This window comes from Lynx rufus, unplaced genomic scaffold (assembly GCF_022079265.1).
Source record: "Lynx rufus isolate CCGP_SWC_20201006 ecotype Redwood Valley unplaced genomic scaffold, mLynRuf1.p SCAF_5, whole genome shotgun sequence".
Classification (NCBI taxonomy): Eukaryota; Metazoa; Chordata; class Mammalia; order Carnivora; family Felidae; genus Lynx; species Lynx rufus.
Window position 1 is genome coordinate 159,009,721 of NW_025814867.1, and position 21,740 is coordinate 159,031,460.

Genomic DNA, 21,740 nt, shown 5'->3' on the forward strand with positions numbered 1-21,740 from the left:
ATTCTTGAGTCAGTTTTGTGTCTTTGAGAGAATTTGTTCATTTCATCTGTACTTTCTAATTTAGGCATAATTCGTTCATGATATTCCTTCATTATCCTCTGATGTACATGAATTGGTGGTGCTATCCCCTCTTTTATTTCTGGTAGTAGTAATTAGTGTCTTTTCTCTCTCTTTCTCTTTTTTAAGTAGGCCCCATGCCCATTGTAGAGTTTGAACTCATGACCTTGAGATTGAAAGTAGCATGCTGTACCAACTGAGCCAGACAGACGCCCTAGTGTTTTCTGTCTTTCTATCTTGATCATTGTAGCTAAAAAGTTCATTGAATTTTATTTATCTTTCAAAGAACTGGTTTGGGTTTAATTATTTTTTTCTATTGTGTTTATTTCTAATCTTGTATTTTTTCCTTCCTTTTTCCTACTTATTTTCAGTTTACTTTGCTTTCCCTTTTTTCATTCCTTGAGGTAGAAACTTAGATCATTGAATTTAGACCTTTCTTGTTTCTTAATGAAAGTATTTAAAGCTTTAAATATCCTTCTAAGAGCTGTTTTAGTATCCCACATATTTTGATATGTTCTTTTCCTTTTAAAAATTCAATTCTAGATATTTTTTATTTTCTCTCATGCTTTCCATTTTGGCCCATGATTTATTTAGAAGTATGTTGTTTAATTTCAACAGATTTGCAAATATTGCAGGTATATTTCTCTTATATATACTATATAATTCAACTCCTTCTAAATATATTGAAAATTTTTAAAACTTTTTTAATGTTCTATTTATTTTTGAGAGAGAGAGAGAGAATGAGCAGGGGAGGGGCAGAGAGAGAAGGAGACAAAATCTGAAACAGGCTCCAGGCTCTGAGCTGTCAGAGCCTGACGCGGGACTCGAATTCATGAACCACAAGATCGTGACCTGAGCTGAAGTCGGATGCTTAACTGACTGAGCTACTCAGGCGCCCCTTGAAACTTTTTAATGGCCTAGCACATGGTCTGTTTCTGTGAGTGTTCTACTTGAAAATAATGTTGTTGGGTAGCTTTTCTGTGAATGAATATTACATCCAGTTGGTTGATACTTTAGTTTGAGTCTTCTCTAGCCTTACTGATTTTCTGCATACTTTTTCTATATTTTGCTGAGAGGGGTATTGAATTTCCAACTATAATTGTGGATTTGTCTGTTCTTTTAGATCTGTCACTTTGTGTTTTGTGTATTTTGAAGTTCTGTTATTATGTGTATACATATTTAAAATTGTTATGTCTTGATGAATTGGCTGCTTTATCATTACAAAATGATCCTTAGTGATATTTATTATTCTGAAATTTTCTTTGTTATTATTATGGTTGCCTTCAGCTATTTTATGATTATTAGTTACACGACAAATCTTTTTATCTTTTTACCCTACCTAGGTCTTTTAAATTAAAATGTATTTCTTATAATTAGTATTTTATTCATTCTTATACTTTCTTTTAGCAGGTAGCCATTTACTTCATTGGAGTCTTTGGACCATTTATAGTCAGTTTTAATGAGCTATTTGGTTGGGTTTAAATCTATGATCCTGCTCTATTTTCTGTTTCACACATCTGTTAATTTCACTCCCTTTCCTGATTTCTTTTGGTTTATATTCTATTTTATATTCTATTTTCTCTCTCTCTCTCTCCCTCTCTTTCTTTCTCTCTCTCTCTCTGTGTCTCCTTTTTTTTCCCCCAGTGGTTACTCTGTGACTTACAATATACATCTTTACCTCATCACTGTATGCCTTCACATAATATTATACCGCCTTAATATGGCAAAGATTGTATTTTTAGTAAATGTTATTGGGGCCATTGGAAAGCTAGTTGGGAAAAGTTAAACTTAGATTCTTTCCCCACACCACTGAAAAGGCAAAACTCAAAAAGAATCAGATATCTAAACATAAGAAATGAAGAATAAAAGGATTAAAATTGCTGAATTTTCTTTAACCTGGTTATAAGTAAAGGCTTTCTAAATTTAATTTTATTTTTGAATGTTAAACCAAAGTTATAGTCTCAGGATAAACCCTACTTGGTTATCATGCATAATTTTTTCTGTATTACGGATTTGATTTGCCTTTTTTTTGAGTGAGAGAGCACATGTATGAGCAGGCGAGGGACAGAGAGGGAGAATCCCAAGCAGGCTTCAGGTTCTGAGCTGTCAGCACAGAGCCCGACACAGGGCTCAAACCCACAAACCATGAGATTATGACCTGAGCCAAAATCAAGAGTTAGGCACAACCAACTGAGCCACCCAGACGGCCTGAAACTAAAAAAAATTCTTAACAAAAATATCCCCATAAAGAGAAAAAAAGAAAAAAAAGAAAATATCCCCATAGAGAGTCACAAGAAGAATTGACAAACTAGGAGTAACTATTTAGAGTGTGTGTGATAGGTAAAGGTCTGATGTTTCTAATATCAAACAGACTCTTAAAAATAGGAGGAAAAGACCCCAAATTCTATGAATTGCCAGTCTGCAAACTATGGCATATACTGGCATTCTGCTTTTGCAAATAAAGTTTTATTGGGACATGGCCATGCCCACCCATTCCCATGTCATCTGTGCTGCTTTTGCCCCAGAATTGCAGAGTAGGGTAATTGCAACCAAGACTGTGCCCACTGCCCAGAGTGTTTCCTATCTAGCTCTTTAAGAAAAGTTTGCCAACTCCTAGTATAGGAAAATGGGCAAAAAATATGCACAGCCAATTCATAAGATCTAAAAATAGCTCTTGAACATCATGTTCAGCTTTTTTTATAATTACAGAAATACACTGTTGGTGGGAATGCAAAATAGTTAAACCTCTTTGGAATAGTAATTGGTAAAATATATATATTTGGATCCAGCAGGGCCAATGTAGGAATTTACTCTGAACACACATTTCCAAAACTAAGGAAATCCATGTGCACAAAGTAATTCTTTGTAGCAGTACTTATAATTGCACAGTATTGGAAACTATGTAGCTCTCCAAGCCTCACAAATTGGTTGAATAAACCTAGGATGTTCACATCGTGGGGTACTATGCAGCTGTCAGAAATAATGAGAAAGCTTTTTATGACTTGGAATGAGGTGTTTTTCCAGGAGATGTTAAGTGGAAAAGCCAAAAGTAAAAGAGTGGTTCTAGTATGCCACCTTTTGTGTGAGCAACAAGGGAACACAGCAAAGCCTGTATGTGTGTAGAAGGGGCGCAGGAAGGACAGACCAGAAAGCAATGAAGCTGGTCGCCGCCAGAGGTGGGATGGGTGGGTGAGTGAAAGTTCAGTGACATTGTTTTGAGTTTGTCTTAATATAGTTTTGACTTTTAGTAGTTTGTTAGTGTAATAAAAAATTCAAACCATAAACTTGAAGTATAGGAAGAGGGGAAAACCCCTTAAACTGAAAGCAAGTAGAAATAAACCCAGTCATATTCCTGTGAAGTATCATAGCCACGTATAAGGGGGTGACAGAGAGAGAGGCAGAATAGGTAAGCTGTGACACCGTACCGGACCATACGCCCACAGTCTTGGACAAAGTTAGGTGTGAACAGCAAAGAAATCTTGTTTTTTGTTTTAATTTTTTAAGTTTATTTATTTAGTTTTTTGGGGGGGGAGACAGGAGGGCAGAGAAAGAAAGGGAAAGAGAGAATCCCAAGCAGGCTCCATATTGTCAGCACAGAGCCTGATGTGGGGCTCAAACCCACGAACCGTGAGATCACAACCTGAGTCAAAATCAAGAGTCGGACACAACAGACTGAGCCCCCAGGTGCCTCGAAATCTTGAACTCTTGCTTGTTTGTTTTTGTAGCAGTATAGGTTATGCAACTTAGAAATTATTTTATATACATGATAATATTGAGCAAAAGTGTTGATATTATTGGGAGCCAGGATTCTTACTGTGGAAGAAAGAAAGTCCAAATATGAGTGGGAAAGGCAAGAAGAACCTGTGGGGTGGATTGGGATTGGAAGTATTGGTGTGGATTCATTGTTCCTGAGATTCAAATATGTGTCTATTTATGCTTTCTGTGTGCACATGCACATTGCCATCGAGTGTCCATGAATACACGCGTGTGTCCATGAATACACACTATGAATGCATAGTGTACTTTTTTAGCTCTGTCTTCCGAAAGTGGCACAGACGCTGTGGTGGCAATGAGCACACCTAGCGGCCAGATCTTGATCTTCAACATCTTTCCCACACAGGAGAATGAGGGCTTCTGAGAGAAAGAGCTAATTCAGGGCTGGAGCATGGTAGCATAAGATGACTCTGAGGCATCTTATGACAGGGTGTAAGGCAGTGCTTTAAAAAATGATGGGGGCAGGGGTGGCTCAGTCGGTTGGGCGTCCGGCTTCGGCTCAGGTCATGTTCTCACGGTTCATGGTTAGAGCCCCACGTCAGGCTGTGTGCTGACAGCTCAGAGCCTGGAGCTTACTTCCAATTCTGTGTCTCCCTCTCTCTGGCCCTCCCCCGCTCACACTCTGTCTGTCTGTCTCTCTCTCAAAAATAAATAAACATTTAAATTATGGAAAGAGCCTAAATGTCCATCAACTGATGAATGGATAAAGAAATTGTGGTTTATATACACAATGGAATACTACGTGGCAATGAGAAAAAATGAAATATGGCCTTTTGTAGCAAAGTGGATGGAACTGGAGAGTGTAATGCTAAGTGAAATAAGCCATACAGAGAAAGACAGATACCATATGGTTTCACTCTTATGTGGATCCTGAGAAACTCAACAGGAACCCATGGGGGAGGGGAAGGGAAAAAAAAAAAAAAAAAAAAAAGACATTAGAGTGGGAGAGAGCCAAAGCATAAGAGACTCTTAAAAACTGAGAACAAACTGAGGGTTGATGGGGGGTGGGAGGGAGGGGAGGGTGGGTGATGGGTATTGAGGAGGGCACCTTTTGGGATGAGCAGTGGGTGTTGTATGGAAACCAATTTGTCAATAAATTTCATATACATAAAAAAAAAATAAATAAATAAATAAATAAACATTTAAAAAAACTAAAAAATGATGGGGGCATGTCACAGGTCAACTCACATAGGATCCCACTGGCCAAGTCTGGGACAATTTGTACATCAAAATAGTTAAGAACCATATGCTTTAGAGCATTTGAGCAGTGCATGAGTCACTCCTGACGATAGATAGGTAGGTAGATAGATAGATAGATAGATAGATAGATAGATGATAGATAACAGACAGAATGCTGAGTGTTGATGGGTAAAGTTAAATGAGGTGCTAAAGTTGGAAAATAATTTTGCAACCATTGCAGTAAAAACCTGCTTCTGGCAAGAATGATCCAATGTCTGTTAAATGCAGGGAGAAAATTCTATGAGGATTAGGATATTTGTATGGTCTTCAAGTGCCTACTCACACACTGCATATTAGTTGCAGAAGAGAAAATAGTGACAATCAGTGTAGAACCCAGACAGCGTTTTGGGTGATGAAAATCTGTCCCTGTGAGGATAATCTGGACATGATATTTGGGTAGTATTTCAGCCAGGAATGCAGCACCTGGATTGAATCATGAGAAAACCTCAAGCAAACTCAAAATGAGGAATGTTCTACTCAATAAAACAAAAGAACTGGATTCTTTCAAAATGTGAATTAGTCTTAAAGGACTAAGAAATGTTCCAGATCAAAGGAGAATAGACAGGCAATGACTAAGTACGGTTCTTGGTTCTAGAACTTGGCTGGCTTCAGGTTGGAGGACGGGGATACTGTAGAAGGATGTTAGGGCATCAGCTGCTGCGCTTGCCCTTGGACAGCGGGGTGTGTCTGAGGCTTGGGGCCCTGCTTACCTGTCCTCCCAGGCAGTGCTGTTGACCGGTGCCCTTGGCCATCACCTGCTGTGTTAACCTTAGAGCACTTATCAACCTGCCCACTGTTCTTGTTCACTTACGTGTGTATATATTTCTGCTTGTTTTCACCCAGCAGGTGGTGAGCTGTCTGAGGACAGACTCTTATCTGTCATTTTGCTGCTTTACATCTCCCAGAACAACATTTCTTAATAATTACTAAGGAACACCAAAGAACTTTTAGTTTGGGTGGCTTAAATCTCCTGATATTTATCATATTAGAAGTTAAAACTAAAGATTTAAAAAATATTTATGAATCCATTCAAAAATAGCATTAGGAAACTCATCACATCTTCATATAAATACCACATATTTATGGAAGAATTTCTAAAATGGAGATTTGGTGAGAAGAACGGGCCTGTTCTCCAGTGCAGCCAGTCTCCCTCGCAGCCAGCATGATGGAGGCACCTGGGCCCTGCGCCTTGTCCCCATTCAGTCGGCTGTGGCTCACATGATGTGGGGCTTCTGGAAGACTTGCTGTGTGCTGTGAGGAGGGAGGGAAGGGCAGTAGCCTCATGAACCCCTGAAAGGGTCCCTGGACCACTTTGAAAATCACTAGCTTAAAAAAAGTTCTAGCCCCCAGAAGGTCTTCAGTAAATATTTGTTGAATGAATTAATGAATTGCAAAGTGGCTGCGTGGTGGGGCCAGTGCTTGGTTGGATTTATGAATTCCAATGTGTTCATGCAGTTGGTCACTAGACCCCGTCTCCACATCCTATCTCTGGAGGGATGGCAGCCTCTGGCCTCATTGCTCCTCTTCCCCTGGCAGGTGTCCCTGTGAACAGCAGAGTGTCCTCCAAAATCCAGCAGCTTCTCAATACCCTGAAGAGGCCAAAGCGCCCTCCGCTGAAGGAGTTCTTTGTGGATGATTTTGAGGAGCTGTTGGAAGGTGAGAGATCTCGGGCTGGCTCTCGTGTCTGAACGGGGTGGCTGTCATGTCCAGGGTTGTGGGCAAATGTGCGTTATGCAAGGTCACACTGTGACATTACAACACAACGAAATGACCCTCCCTCTGTTTCCAGCCCCTGTGGTCAGTGTGTGTCATGGTGAATTCAGCAGCACATGTGACTGCTGGCTTTATTTGAACAGGGAAAAAAACACATTGCTCATAGTTAAGGGACTTAAGATTTTTCTATGCCTCTGATCCAGTGCTTAGTACTTGGTTACAAGAATACTCCTAAGGTTTCATTTTATTTACGTTATTTCAATTTTTTTTTTTTTTAAGTAGACTCCATGCCCAACATGGGGCTTGAACTCAACCCTGAGATTGAGAGTTTCACGCTCTACTGACTGACCCAGCTGGGTGCCCCCATTATTTCATTTTTTGTTTAAACTTTAATTCTGAAATACTTGTCTTCCCATGATTTAAAAGCGTATTTTTGGCATAGTTTTGGCCCGTTTTCAGAAATTTAGTCTCTCATTTATGAATGAGATATACATTTAGGAAAAAAGAATATAGATTTATTTGTAAAAGAAAATGACCAAGAAATAGGAAGGAGTATAAACCTATAGAAAAGGGACAGAAATAAAGCCTAGTATAAGGTGCAAGTGTGCTCATGTGTCAAGAGCCACGGGGCGCACGGCCAGCTCGCCCCTCTGCCCCTCGCCTCTGCTGTGCAATGTCTGCCCTGCCAGCCGCCACCAGGTGTCTCCTCACTGAGGGTCAGACACAACTTTTAGGGCATCGCTTTCCCCTTTGTCATCAGATAACACCTTTCAGATGCAGAGCGCAGTGGTATAAATGCTGTTCCGAGCAGTCTTTCTTACATGTGGACAAATGTTGGCTACACAGCCACTGGAAACATAAGAGATTTTACTTTATTTTCTCTTTCAACCTGGTGATGGGTGGTTTGCATGCGCAGACTGAAACGCGACTCTGCTCACTTTTGTCCTTTTGTAAGTGGGACCTGTGCCTGCTTCTCAGATGTCGTCAGGGTTGGCCACAACCCCGTGAAAGCCTCAACGTCACTGCTGCCATTCTGGGATTGTCCTGGGGGGTTACAGTCACCAGTGGCCATCATTGTCCAGGACGAATCTCCATCTGTCTTTTGGTCGGTTGGCCTGTGACTATTATAATGATAAGGAAATCTGGACAAATTATTGAAATCTTGTTACAACTGGTGTTTTGTTTTTTTTGTTTTTTTTTTTTTGAGAGAATGCTTAAAAACAGAATGTGTGGATGGTTCTATGAAGTGCTAATTATTAAATTTCGATTTTGCTTATAGTGCAGCAACCAGATCCAAATCAGCCAAAGCCTGAGGGAAGCCAGACGGCAGTGCTGAAAGGGGAGCCCCTGGCCGTGGGGACCGCCTGGCCACCGTCCCTGCTGGCTGCCTTGCAGCGCTGGGGCACGACACAGCCCAAAGCCCCCTGTCTGACTGCCTTGGACACAGCTGGGAAGGCCATCTACACCCTTACCTATGGCAAGTGTCAACAGAAAGCAGTTGGGCTCTGGCTTAGCTGTAAAAATGTTACATGTGTCATGTCATACAGCACAGACATACAGCTTCATGAACACGATAGAGCAATTCCTGAGAAACCAACACCACTGTCAAAACTGTCACTCCAGGTGCCCCTCCTGGACCACTGCCCCTTCCTCCCAGCAGAGGGGACTACTCACTGATCGATGGTGACCAGCCACTGCTCTGGTGTTGAGGTTCACATCTATATATGCATCTCTGAACAATGGAATTTAGTTTTGTCTAATTTTGAACTTTGTATAAATGGAATCATACAGTATGTATTTTTGTGTTTGGCATCTTTTGGTTCTGTATTATGTTTTTATGTAACACAAATCATAAGCATCTGGCTTGATGCATTTTCACGGAGTGATATGCTCCTGTAACCAGCACTCAGCTCCTGAGCATTTCCAGGTCCCCAGCCCCCATGTCCCTTCCAGCACATGCATCCTCACACTGGCGGGGAACTGTCACATGCCTGTGACCGTTGCCTCGCTTGTGTCTCGGTTTTATGTCAGTGGAATTATGTGAGACTCAGCCCTGATGTGGTGTGAAGCTGTAGCTCTTCTCATTGATGGATGTTATTTTAGTGTATGAACATGCCACCACTATGCCCGTACTCCACGGTTGAGGGACACCCGCACTGTTTCCACTGGGGCTATTGTGTATAGTGCTGTTATGAACATTCTTAGGTGCGTCTGGTTGGTGAAACATGTGCAGGCATTTGTGCTGGGAATGTGTACACATACGAGGAGCCTTGTGCAGCTTTAGGACATGCGGTCACCTGGTTTCCAACGTGGCCGCAGTGACCTTCACTCCAGCCGGCAGTTTGTGCGGACTTTCAGTTGCTCCCCATCCTTGTCAACTTGATATTGTCTATGTATTTCATTTTAGCCTTGCCTGGAGGTGTGTTGTCCTGTCAAGTTGTATTGCTAACTTATTTGCATTTCTCTGATGGCTAATGATGCTTTTTGTATGTTTATTGGCTATGTGAATATTCTCTTTTATGTACTATCCAAATCTTTGGCTCATTTTTCTATTTGGTTGCTAACGTTTTCTTCTTTGTATGTTTCAAATACATGTCTTTTGTCAGATTTGTTTTGCAGATGTCTTCTTCCACTCTTTGGACTGTCTTCTAACACTTTTATTGGTGGCTTTAGATAAATGAGAAGTCCTAATGTAATTAATCTAATTTATCTATTCTTTTCCCCTTGTCCTGTTTGCCACACCTAAGGTCACAAAGATATTCTCCTACCTTTTCTTCTAAAAACTTGTTTTACTCTTCGTATTTAGGTGTCGTGATTCACGTACAATTTAGTTGGTGTGTGGTGTGACATTGGAGTCGTTTTCTTCCCCAATGAAGGTCTGGTTGACCTACTGCCATTCACTGAAGAGGCAGTGCTTCGCCCAGGGCCCCGCAGGGCTGCCTTGTCGTGTACCGGGTGGAAACACATGTGTGGGCATGCTGCTGCTCTCCATGCCGTTCGTTTGCACAGGCTGTTTTCTGTTCCTGCTCCCTGAACGGCTGTAGCTGTGTGAGTCCTCGTGTCTGGTATCGACGTCCTTTGGCTCTGTGATTGTTTCTTAAGGTTTTCCTGACTATTCTCGGCCCGTTGTATTTCTAAGCCATCTTTAGAATCAGTTTGTCAATTTCCAGAAAAATTCCTGCTGGGATATTGATTGGCACTGCATCGATTCTGTAGTTCAAGTTGAAGAGAACCGATGTTATTACAGTTGCGGAACCTTCCAGTTCATGACTGTGGAGTATCTCCCCTATTTCAAGGCCTTCTTTAATTTCTCTCAGTAAAGTTTTATACTTTCGAGTCCAGCACTCTTGAGCATCTTTCATCAGATTTATTCCTGGTGGAATGGAATGGAATGGTTAGAAACTCTTGCTTGTATATAGAAGTGCAATGGATTTCCTCAGGTGGTGATTTTGTATCTAGTGACCTTGTAAATTAACATTCTTTTTTGTTCGTTAGTAATTTGTCCATATATCTTTTGGATATCCTGTGTTCAAAATCATGTCATCTATGGCCAAAGACAGTGTTATTTGGACCTTTCCAGTACTTACACCTTTTATCTCTTTCCCTCCTCACTGCACAAGCCAGAACTGCCAGTATGATGTTGGATAGTGGGCATTCTTGCCTCCTTCTCCATCTTCGGTGGAAAGCTTTGGATCATGAAGTATGATGTTTGCTGTAGTTTTTTTTACTTGTTTTGTGGTCGAAATTCTTTGTCAGATTAAGTAAGTTCCCTTCAATTCCTAGTTTAGTAAAAGGTTTTTTTTTTTTTTTTTATAATGGATGGCATTGAACTTTATCAAACACTTTTTCTGCTCTGTCAAGATGATCATATGGTTTCTCTCTCCTCTCCACTTAATTTGATGAGTTACATTAATTACATTAATTTTCAAATGTTAAGCAGCCCTTGCATTCCTAGAATAAATCCCACTTGGCTATGATATCTTCTTAACAAATGTCTGGATTTGATTTAACCAATATGTTGTTTAGGATCTTTGCATCTGTGTTCATTAGAGATTGGTCTATAATTCTTTAAGGAAGGAGCTCATTGCCTGCTGTGAGGGGTGTGGCTGTTGACCACCTCCTCCTGTTGAATTCATTTTTCCGGTCTTTCTCTCCTCTCCTTCTCGGACTTTGATTACACGTATACCTTTTTTGAATCCTGTGTAGCTTTCATTTTCTTTTTTATATTTTGTATTCTTTTCTATATATTTAGTTGACTCTTGAACAATGCAGGGGTTAAGGGCACTGAGCTCCTGCACAATTGAAAACCCAAGTATAAGTTTTGACTCTCTGAAAACTTAACTACTTAACTATTAGTCTACTGTTGACCAGAAGGTTTACCGATAACATTGGTAGTCGATTAACACATATTTTTTATATGTTTCATGTACTGTATTCTTACAATAAAGTAAGTTAGAGAAAAGAAAATGTTATTAAGAAAATCATAAGGAACATGGGGCACCTGGGTGCCTCAGTTGGTTAAGTATCCGACTCTTGATTTTGGCTCAGGTCATGATCTCTTAGTATGTGAGTTTGAGCCCCACATCGGGCTCTACGCTGGCAGTGTGGAGCCTGCTTGGGATTCTTTCTCTCTTTCCTTCTCTCTCTGCCTCTCCCCTGATAGCACTGTCTCTGTCTCTGTCTCCCTCTCAACATAAATAGACATTTAAAAAAATTAAAAAAAAAAAAAAAGGAAAATCATAAGGGAAAAAAATACATTCACAGTATTGTACTCTATCAAAAAAACCCACGTGTAAGTTGACCTGTGTTGTTCAAGGGTCATCTGTACTTCAATTTGGAGATTTATTTTCCTTAATTCAAAATCTCTAATTCTGGTTTCTGAAATTTCTATTGTATCGTGAAATTCCTGATGAGTTCTTAATTTAGATATTGTCTTTTTAGTTTAAAATTTTCACTTCTGTGTTCTAATTCCTATTATAATTTTCTAGGAAAATTCTTTATCATTCCATGCATTGTCTTTATCTTTTCCTTTATTTCCTAGAATCCATACATTCCTTACCATGACTCTGTCGGCAAGCTCCAGGGTCCTGTCACCTCCAGGCCTGCTGCTCTTGTCTGTACTTTCTCTTGGTTTTAGTCTGGGGAACTTGTCTTTTGGGATGCATAGTACCTTTTTGATTGAATGATAGACACGTGTGTAAAAAATTGGTGAGGCTCCAGGTGATGTGGCCTTCCTTGAGAGAAGTTCCTTCCTCTCTACTCTTGGCAGGTACCGTGGTGGCTGGTCACTGCAGTCAAGTCTGAGCACCTGTGTGCTTTTCCTCTGGGTCCCCCAACCCTGGCTTCTATCTCGTGTACTACTAAGAATCCCACATTGCTTCTCAGAGGTTTTCAGCATGGATTTTCAGCCTCCTGTCGTTCACAGTCCTAGGACTCAGTAGATCTTCTAGGGGGAGGCCGGCTGTGCTCTCACGGCCCCCAGCCTCTGCCAGCAGCTCTGCTGTTTTCTTCGTGCCTCAGAGGCAGTGATCCACAGGCATGAGGCATGAGATACTCCATCTCCTGTGGGTGCCAGAACCCTAAACACCCAGCTTTTATAAGAAACAGCTGTGCACAGTCAGCTCACCTCCCCAAGGGTTTTCTCTCTGGAGTCTTAACTCCTTTAGTTGACTTTGCTGCCTCCAACAGATGGTTTCTGCATTTTATCCAGTTTTTAAATTCTTTCAGGTGGGAGCCCTGGTCTGCCACCAGTACTCTCTCCTACTTGGAAGCAGAATCTTTTTCCATTATGCTCTGAAGATTCATCCATATTATTGTGTATAGTTGCAGCACATTGATCTCTGTCAAGGAATGAATATTTATCAGAATCTGCATATCGGTCGGTTATAATGTTGCTAGACATTTGGGTGATATCCAGATTTGGCTATCACAAGCTGTGCTGCTAGGAACATTCTGGGGTGTGCCACCTGGTACATAAGCATGCATTTTTGTAGGGTATGTACTTCAGAGTGGAAGTGTTGGGTCTGAGATTATGCGTATCTTTACATTTATCAGATAATGCCAGACTTTCCCGGTTTATGTTTACCTGATCAGTGTATTAGCCCCACCTGTTCCCCATCATTGTCAGCCAGGCTTATTATAGCTAACCTGATGAGAATATGGTAGTAATATTTCCTTTTGGTGTTAATTTGCATTTTCCTGAAGACTGAGTAGGTTCAGATCTTTTCCTGGATTTTTTTTTTTTAATCGTTTGGATTTTCTCTTTTGTTAAGTACTATTGAATCTTTTACACATTAAAAAAAATGTTGTCTTTATTTATCTTGAGAAAGAGAGCATGAGCAGGACAGGGGCAAGGAGAGAGGGAGAGAGAGCACTGTCAGCACAAAGCTGTATGTGGGGCTCGTGCTCACAAACCATGACGTCATGACCTGATCATGACCTGAGCCAAAATCAAGAGTCGGACGGTTCACCGAATGAGCCACACAGGTGCCCCTACACATTTTTAAATATAGGGTTATTTGTGGGAATTTTGTATGTGCTCTGGATACCCGTCCTTGTCAGTGACGTGTGCTACAAGTGTCTCCCACTTTGTCCTTTGGCTGTTACTCCCGAATGGGAGTTTAGTGAGCAGAAGGCCCTTCCATTCCTGCCTAGTGCTTTGTGTTCTCAAGGACTCTCGCTCCGCCAGGATCATAAAGCTATTCTAGTATCTTGTGAGAGCTCTGCTGTTTTGTGTGTGGTGTGGGGCTGGGTCTCGGGTCAGGTTTTCAGGACGGATAGCCAGCCGTCTGTGCTCGTCCCCACAGGCTGCCACTCTTCTCTAGCGCACCTGTGTCCTAGGTGGACTGGTCCACATGCGGTGGGTCAGTTGGGGTTCTTTGTTTCAGCCCACTGGGTTATATATAGCCTTAGGCCAGGACCACACTTCCTTAATTACTGTGGCTCTGTAGTAAGTCTTGACATCCGTGGAGGAATCTCGCTTCCTTCTGCAGGAGTGTGTCAGCTGTTCTCATCCGTGTGTCAGTGCCAGCTTTGGGATCAGTTTGTCAGGTGCCACAGGCACACCTGTTGAGATTTTGGTTATAATTGCTTTGAACAGTTTGTAAATTGACACCTTCGCATTACTGAGTCTTCCAGCTCACGGACATAACATATCCTTCCATTCATTCAGATCTTCACTTTATCTCAGTAATGTTATATAATTTCTTGTGGTGAGACTGCATATCTTTTTTAACACATATTCTTAGATATGTGGCATGTTTGTTTTAATCGTATTGCAATTACAATCATTAAAAATTTTTACTTAATATTTATTGCCAGTATACAGAAATGAGATAGTCTTTCTACACTGTTGTGGTGTCTGGCAGCCTTGCTAACTTCAGTTATAAAAGATTCATAATGTGCTCAGTCACATCATCTGCAAATAATGAGTTTTGTTTCCAACCGTTTACCTTCTCTCCACCCCTCCACCTTGTTGCATTGGCTAAGACTTTCAGTAAAAAGGCCTTTGTCCTTGACTTATTTCTACTTCTTCAGGGAAAGCTTTCAATACCTGACCATCGATTATGATATTTCCTATAGGATTTGTAAAGATAGGCTTTATCACTTTAGGGAAATTTCCTTCCATTTTGAATTTAAGAAGGATTTTAAAAATCATTTAAAATCCTGAGTGATTGTTAAATTGTTTTACTTTCTTTCACCTTTGTTAATATGACAAATTATGTTGATTTTCTGTTGAAACTTTTTGCATTCTTGAGATAAACTGACCTGGTCATGATGCATTATTCTTTTTCTATATAGCTGGATTCAGTTTGGAAATCTGTATGTATTACAGTTATCAACATCTTGAATTGACCTTTCTATATAGACAAAGGCAACAGTGCTTTGAATTGAATATTTTTTTTCTCATTTGTTTCTTGGGTCCCACAGTTTGCTCACTTCACAATGTTGAGCCTAGGTTTAGTATTATTTGCAATGAAATTTTACCACTTATTCAGAGGGCTTGGCTGCTCCACAGGAATTTGAGGGAGGTAAATTGTGACTCTTGTGTTACCTCTTTGGTACATTATCGCATGGGGTAAATGTCAAGGCTGCTGTGGGTGTGGGGATGGACTCGGGTTTTTTTGTCTTCCTACCCCATGTCACCCCGGCCTTGGTCTACCTCCCCAGAGACCTTGACTCTTTGTTTCATCTCCCATCTTCCTCGGGGAAGCTGTCCTCTGCTGAGCACCCACTAGGGCTCTGTACTGAGACTGTGTGCCAGCGGGGAGGGGTCCTGGGTCTAGGGGCTGGGTCCTGGAGGGCCAGACACACCACTCCAGCAGCCAGTGGCTCTGAGCAGGTTACTGACACCTCCCAGACTGTCTTCTCTTGAGTGGAACCTAGAGATGGAGGTAGGACCCACCTCAGGAATCATAAAGGTTAAAAGAACTATATGCCACTCTGATAAGGGATGTGGTTGAGAGACATTTAATGACATGAAAATGCACTCACAGTGCAATGTTGATTGAGAAAAGCAGAATGAAGTATTGTCCCATTTCTTGAAAATTGCACATGTGTATATGTGTGTGTGTGTGTGTGTGTGTGTGTGTGTGTGTACATGTAACCGAAATAACGCTGACTTTTTTCTGCTAGCTTTTCTATGTTCTAAATTTTCTATAATAAAATCCTGTTCTATTTTTGTATTAAGAAAAATAAATCTATAAGTTGTGTTTAAGAGAAAACTACGATGTTCATTACAGCATTGTGCAAAATAGTTATCAGTTGGAAACTACCTGAATTTCCAACAGTAGAATGATGGTACATTATGGGGTATTGTGATTGCTACATTAAAATGTTAATAATTAGTTTCTTAAATTTTACATTGCTTAGTATTTTTATTTTATTTTAGGCAAACTTTGGAGTCGGAGTTTAAAACTAGCTTATACTCTACTTAATAAACTGACTAGTAAGAATGAACCACTACTTAAACCTGGAGACAGAGTAAGTAACTAGAATATAACTTATTGGAGTGAGCAAAAACAGAAACTCTAAAAATATGTCTCATTGAAATCAGTATTCCATCAGTTGGCTAGACTTCTAGCATTAACGCAAGGGATTTAAAGTCAACAAAAAAAAATATTAAATATGGAAAAAGTTTATAATGATGTACATAAGGTGATGGTTCTTTTTATTCTTCCTCATTGCCCAACCACTGACTCTTCAAGTTCTTTCCTCTTTGACTTCATATATATTGATTTTAATAAAAATATTAATGTTAATAAATATTAGGTCCCCAAAGCTTAGGTTTTATAAGAGAACATTGATGTAACTTTGAAATTCTGTGTGTTCCCTATTTACCTCTTCCTCTCTTCCATATGACCAGGCAGCCCCCTCTTGCCTCACTGCAAAGGTGGTTACGAAGGAGGCTAGAGACGTGGTGTTCCTTGTACTTACTGCACTGCCCAACATTTTTGGCAGTAGATACATGGGGCTACTTAAATTGACCAGAAGTAAATAAAATAAAAAATTTAGTTCCTCAGTCACACAAGGCATGTTTCGAGGGCTCATACATAAGCCACATGTGGCTAATAGCTACCACATTTGATAGCTTAAAGATAGAACATTTGCATTATCATAGAAAGTTCTGTTGGTCAGCACTGCTCCAGGCAAACTGAACCAGATGTGAGAAGTGCAGGTAGACCAGAACATCCAGGATGGAGGAGAGGACACCCAGTAGTGAGAAAATCTAGTGAGAGAGGCTGCCTGTGGTCAGATCACCCAGTAGTGAAACTGTAAGTTTCATGCAACTCTGAGTGCCCACTCTTTAAATAGAACCAGTCGCCAAGGACATTTGAAGAAGGAAACCTGAATGAAAGAGAACAACCAAAGGGCAAAGAAGAGAAAAACAAGAAAAGGGGATGGTGGCCAGGCAGGGGAGGAAGAGAGAGGAAGAGGAAAGAAACTTGGCAGAAAGCCAGAAACAGAAAAGGAATTTTTAAAAAATTAGTATTACTATCCCTGGAGAACTAAGATGAACATGTTGCTCCATAAATCAAGAAAAAGATGCTAGTAGGGAAGACTAAGAGATTGAAAGTGGGAAGAACAAATAGTGCAAACGTGAGACTTGGTCAAGGAGGTCCAGCATCTGGCCAGTAGGAGTTCCAGACAGGAAGGAAGACAGAGAGTAGAGAGTTGTAAATGGTTGTAGTAACGCCAGTCAACATCCTGGAGCTGGAGGGTGTTAGCTTCAAAGTGAAGGGCCTGCAGCAAAGCTCAGCAACACTCCTTACTGCTTCCGCAGCAGGACCACGTACAGAAAGGAGCCTCTGAGCTTCCAAGGGGAACAGGAGTGAGCCGCAGAGCAGGGCAGCCCAGGAGGACGGAGGTCCCAGGATTGGGGCTTGCTCCTGAGCATCTGGTAAGACTTAGGAGCTCACCCGACTGCTTGGCTACTTGGAAAATACTTTCGATAGGTATTTAACACACGTGGTGGAGCATTTTAGAACAAATTGGCCAGTGGAAACTGGAAAGCAAAGCAACTAAAGGTGGTGGTAGCTGTCACCATCAGCAGATGTGGACGAGGCTGTAAACATGTGAATAGTATGAGAACAATGCTTGTGCTTTAGAACAAGCATGTAACAATTCCTGATTTATGGTGTGCTTTAAAATGAATCCAGATCGGGGCGCCTGGGTGGCTCAGTCGGTTAAGCGTCTGACTTCAGCCCGGGTCACGATCTCGCGGTCCGTGAGTTCGAGCCCCGCGTCGGGCTCTGTGCTGATGGCTCAGAGCCTGGAGCCTGCTTCTGATTCTGTCTCCCTCTCTCTCTGCCCCTCCCCCGTTCATGCTCTGTCTCTCTCTGTCTCAAAAATAAATAAACGTTAAAAAAATTTTTTAATAAAATGAATCCAGAATCACTAATTTATTTTTCTTGAAAAAGATTCCTGCAGGGACAGAGACTTCCAGATATTCTTCTTGACTTGTGAGAGAGTCCACGTAGTTAGGTTAATTATGAAAGATTGACAGGATCACAGTGAATGAACTAATTATGAGATGTGGGTGGCAAATTTCTCTTCCCTTGAGGAATAGAGTTTGTAAAAGTGAACAAACACGACTCTTTATAACAAATTCTCTAAAAATGTTTTTATACCAAACATTTAGTCTCAAAGCTACAGGTCATAGTTCTGGTGCAACCACTGTTACATCAACTTTTGAAGGAGAGCTTTGCCCTTTTCAACAAATTAACTTGCTAGAAACTTGATTTCCAGACCTCAAGCAGAGACTATAGGTGTAGCTTGAGTTTTGTCTTAATGAAGTGGAGAGTTGTTAGCAGCCATTGTTTTGTGTCCAAGGGCCCGCATCAGCAGTCTGTCCACTCTTCTGACTTACCATTTATGGTTTCAAGCAAACTCACTACAAGATTTGGGGCTTATAAAATTCTTGTTCCATAAATAGCTTTTAAGTTTATCAGATGTTCTAAGAAATGGAAGCTGGAGGATGGGGGAAGAGAAAGAGGCAGGAACACAGAGGGCTGAGTGTTCATCTACAGTGATAGGAAGTAAAATCGATACTGAGACATGTTCAAAAAATAGAATATAGTAGTATAAGCATCATAATATTTAAAAATATGAATAAATAGCAAGAGGAAGATGTAAGATGTTTAAAAAATGTTTGTTTGTTTTGAGAGAGAGCGAGTGTGCATGCTGGTGCGCCAGCTGGGGAGGGGCAGAGAGAGCATCCCAAGCAGTCTCCATGCTGTCAACGCAGAGCCCAACCTCACGACCATGAGATCGTGACCTGAGCCGAAATCAGAGTCACATGAAATCAGAGCTGATGCTTCACCGACTTAGCCACTGAGGCAACCCTAGGATATTTTTTAAGTGGTTGCCTTGGGGAGTGAGGAAGGGCGGAGCATATGGGTATTACTTTTCATTAGTACTTTTTGTCATCTTAAATTGTGTGTTTTTAAAATGTTTTTGATAAAAATAAAAATGTAAGATAAATAGAAGATACGGCTTAAACAGTGGCAGCATGGTGATCAGGTGGGCCCCCCAGGGAGTCCGCAGGAGGCAGCAGCTGTAGGGGTCTTAGCTGAGGTGTTCGGTGCTCTCCCCCCTCCCCTGTCAGTACACTGAAGCCTTGAGTGAAGATCTGTTCAGCTAAAACTTTGGTGTTAGGACCTTACCTTCTGGAAGATACTTTAGGTGTCATTTGATTCCGAGTCCACTCTTCCTGTTGGTTCCGGCACTTCTCGCCTGGACTGGCGGATGTGGGGGGGCGGTACCTCACCAGGGGTCCTCAGCTGCTGCCCAGATAGAGTGCACAGAGCCAGGTCCCCATCCCACAGCCAGACTGGGGCTGGACTGCCTCTGGACACAAACATTTTAAATTATTTTGTTGCATGTGGAATAAAGATCCCAGCCTAAAAACTATGAAAAGTTATATGGTTGAGGGAGTTTAAGGACCAAGAATTAACCTCCAAATTACATTTTCTGAACCCAATTTGAAAAGCTGTAAGATCATCTAAACTGTCCCAGATTCCATCTAGTCAGCAGAGATCCTGAGTGTTGAGAATGATCGCATGCTTCGTGAGTGGGTTTCATGGTTTTCCTTCGCGCTGTTGTAGGTGGCCCTCGTGTTTCCGAACAGTGACCCTGTGATGTTCATGGTGGGGTTTTATGGCTGTCTCCTGGCAGAGCTGGTTCCTGTCCCCATAGAAGTGCCGCTAACAAGAAAGGTAGTTCACTCTGTCTGGGCCGCGGGGTCTTCTTCCAAAGCTGACACATAGAGGCGACACGTCCTATCTTGCCCTCCCGGGAAAGGACGTGTTCTGGCAGACAGGTGCTGCTTTGACCCACGGGAGGGTCCTGCACGGCAGGACTTCGGGAGACATTAGATGCAGTTTCACCTACAGTTACTCATTTGTATGTATCTTGCTGGTGAAAGGGACTTTTAGAAGCTGTAGATGGAGCTAATATATCATCTCTGTGAACTTTCCAGTACAGACAGTGAGCATTTTTTCTCTGATGAATAGAATTTATGATTTGATAAGATTTTGTTAAACTTTCTCCCAAAACCATATGCTTATCGATAATAATTTTCATTTCTTAGGAATAAATAAATCACACAGTAATTAATGTATTGTAGCTCACTTCTCAGTGATAATATTGAATATGCAAGATGGAAATTTTCTTGCATTTCTGTCCACTTACATAACAGCATGCGTTTTTTGTTACCAACAAATGATTAATGTGGGGAGCTTGCTGATGTTCTGGGTAGCCAGTCCATCTTAAGTGTAAATGTCAGTAACCTGGTTATGGAAGACGAATAGCATTTTAGGAGTAGACAAAGCATGTATTTTAGAAGATTAAAGCTGTCTACCATTTCAGAGTTCAGGTACTTAAAGTGAGCATTGTCAGCAACAAATACTCAAGAATCCCAAAAGTAAAGTTTTAAATAAAACCAGTGTATCTCAAAGGATAATATATGATGAACAGATATTTGACTACAGAGACTCTTCGGAAGAAGCAAGAGGTTTGTCAAACCTGCAAGAAGAAAATGACAAACCTTTACTGAGGGACACATATAGAAGAAGCGTTGACAGGGAATGTGCATTTCTGTGGGGAATAAGTAAAAGTGTCAAAGGTCGGGACTCCCCAGGTTAATATGTAAATTTTAAACACAATTCAAGTGGAAATTTCCATGCTGTTATTTTTGGAGTTTATTAAAATGCTCCAAAATGTCGTTTGCAGGAAAACACTTTGAGAAATTAGCCTATTATCTAGAACTTTGTATTTCATTGCAAAAATACGTCTTTTAAATTTAAAAATGCTTATATTTTACTTTCATGAAAATATAGTCTCTACTACATAGGATTGGGTTGTAGGACTTTGCAAGGGCAAGGTGAAGCACTCTGCTTTCTGTGTGTGGGCCTGAGCGGGCAGGGCCCTTGGTGGCGGCCCCGTGAGCGCCTCGCCATGTTTTGTGCAGGACGCCGGCAGCCAGCAGGTTGGGTTTCTGCTGGGAAGCTGTGGCGTTGCCCTGGCCCTGACCACGGATGCTTGTCAGAAAGGCCTGCCCAAGGCACAGACCGGAGAGGTGGCAGCTTTCAAAGGTAGGCCCCTGCAGGCGGGGGAGTCCACCTGCGGTGCGCGGGTATCCTTTCGTGGCAGCCGAACCTTATGTGGGCTGAGGGGTCTTCAGGAGTGAGGTCCTGGTCACAAGCCTGTGTATCTCGCCACCCGCCCCTTGCCCCAGTTCAGGGTCTAGGCCTGCGCCGTTTGGTGTGGTGGTCACAGGTCAGAGGCACCCACTGACTTAAATATGAATTAATGTAGAGTAAACGGGACCAAGACTTCTGCTCCCGGGGTGCTCAGTGGCTAGTTGCCAGTGGCGGGCGGCTCAGCCCTGAGACCCACTCACCACTTGCCTGGGCCGGTGCCTTGTCCGTGCCTTCACAGGTTGGCCCCCTCTCGCCTGGTTGGTGATCGATGGGAAGCATCTGACCAAGCCCCCGAAAGACTGGCATCCACCGGCCCGGGATGCAGGGGCCGGGACTGCCTACATCGAGGTAATGACCTCGTCCCGCTCAGAGCCTGCGGACCCCACGAGCCCAGCTCGTTTCCCATGACAGTGTGCGTGGTCACAGGCTTACACTTACCCTCTGTCTTACCATCACCTCAGAGGCAGAAAGGGCAGGACGGGAGCTCAGTCAGGTCTGGTTTCACTCCTGCTTGATCATCCCTCCCCAGCTCCCTCGGGATGTCAGCAGTTAGGGGGAGCCTGTGTGTACCAGTGTGCTGGGACACTTGCCCCACGGTGTGTCCTAGTTTCCTCTGTGGGTGTCACCCTGAGAGTCATGGCATAAAGTGTGCTCTGGTGTGACAGGATGGTTAGTGAGGGACAGACGACTGACCACTTCTCCTTTTTAAGTTCTTTCAGCCTCCCATTCTGTCTGCTGTGGCCTCCAGAAGCGTCA

The 21,740-nt window shown here is 42.0% G+C and overlaps 1 protein-coding gene across 2 annotated transcripts in view; it reads left to right on the plus strand.

Annotated features, from left to right (window-relative positions):
- DIP2A (disco interacting protein 2 homolog A) overlaps nucleotides 1–21,740 on the plus strand; it is a 110,486-nt gene that overhangs the window by 47,535 nt on the left and 41,211 nt on the right. The window contains exons 7-13 of one of the 2 annotated variants that reach the window (XM_047098534.1): nucleotides 6,607–6,726; nucleotides 8,063–8,260; nucleotides 15,674–15,765; nucleotides 17,066–17,182; nucleotides 19,389–19,499; nucleotides 20,753–20,876; nucleotides 21,223–21,332. In XM_047098534.1, coding sequence (XP_046954490.1) covers nucleotides 6,607–6,726; nucleotides 8,063–8,260; nucleotides 15,674–15,765; nucleotides 17,066–17,182; nucleotides 19,389–19,499; nucleotides 20,753–20,876; nucleotides 21,223–21,332 — 872 coding nt within the window. The remainder of the gene's footprint in view (nucleotides 1–6,606; nucleotides 6,727–8,062; nucleotides 8,261–15,673; nucleotides 15,766–17,065; nucleotides 17,183–19,388; nucleotides 19,500–20,752; nucleotides 20,877–21,222; nucleotides 21,333–21,740) is intronic. The other variant, XM_047098536.1, reaches the window with a different exon arrangement.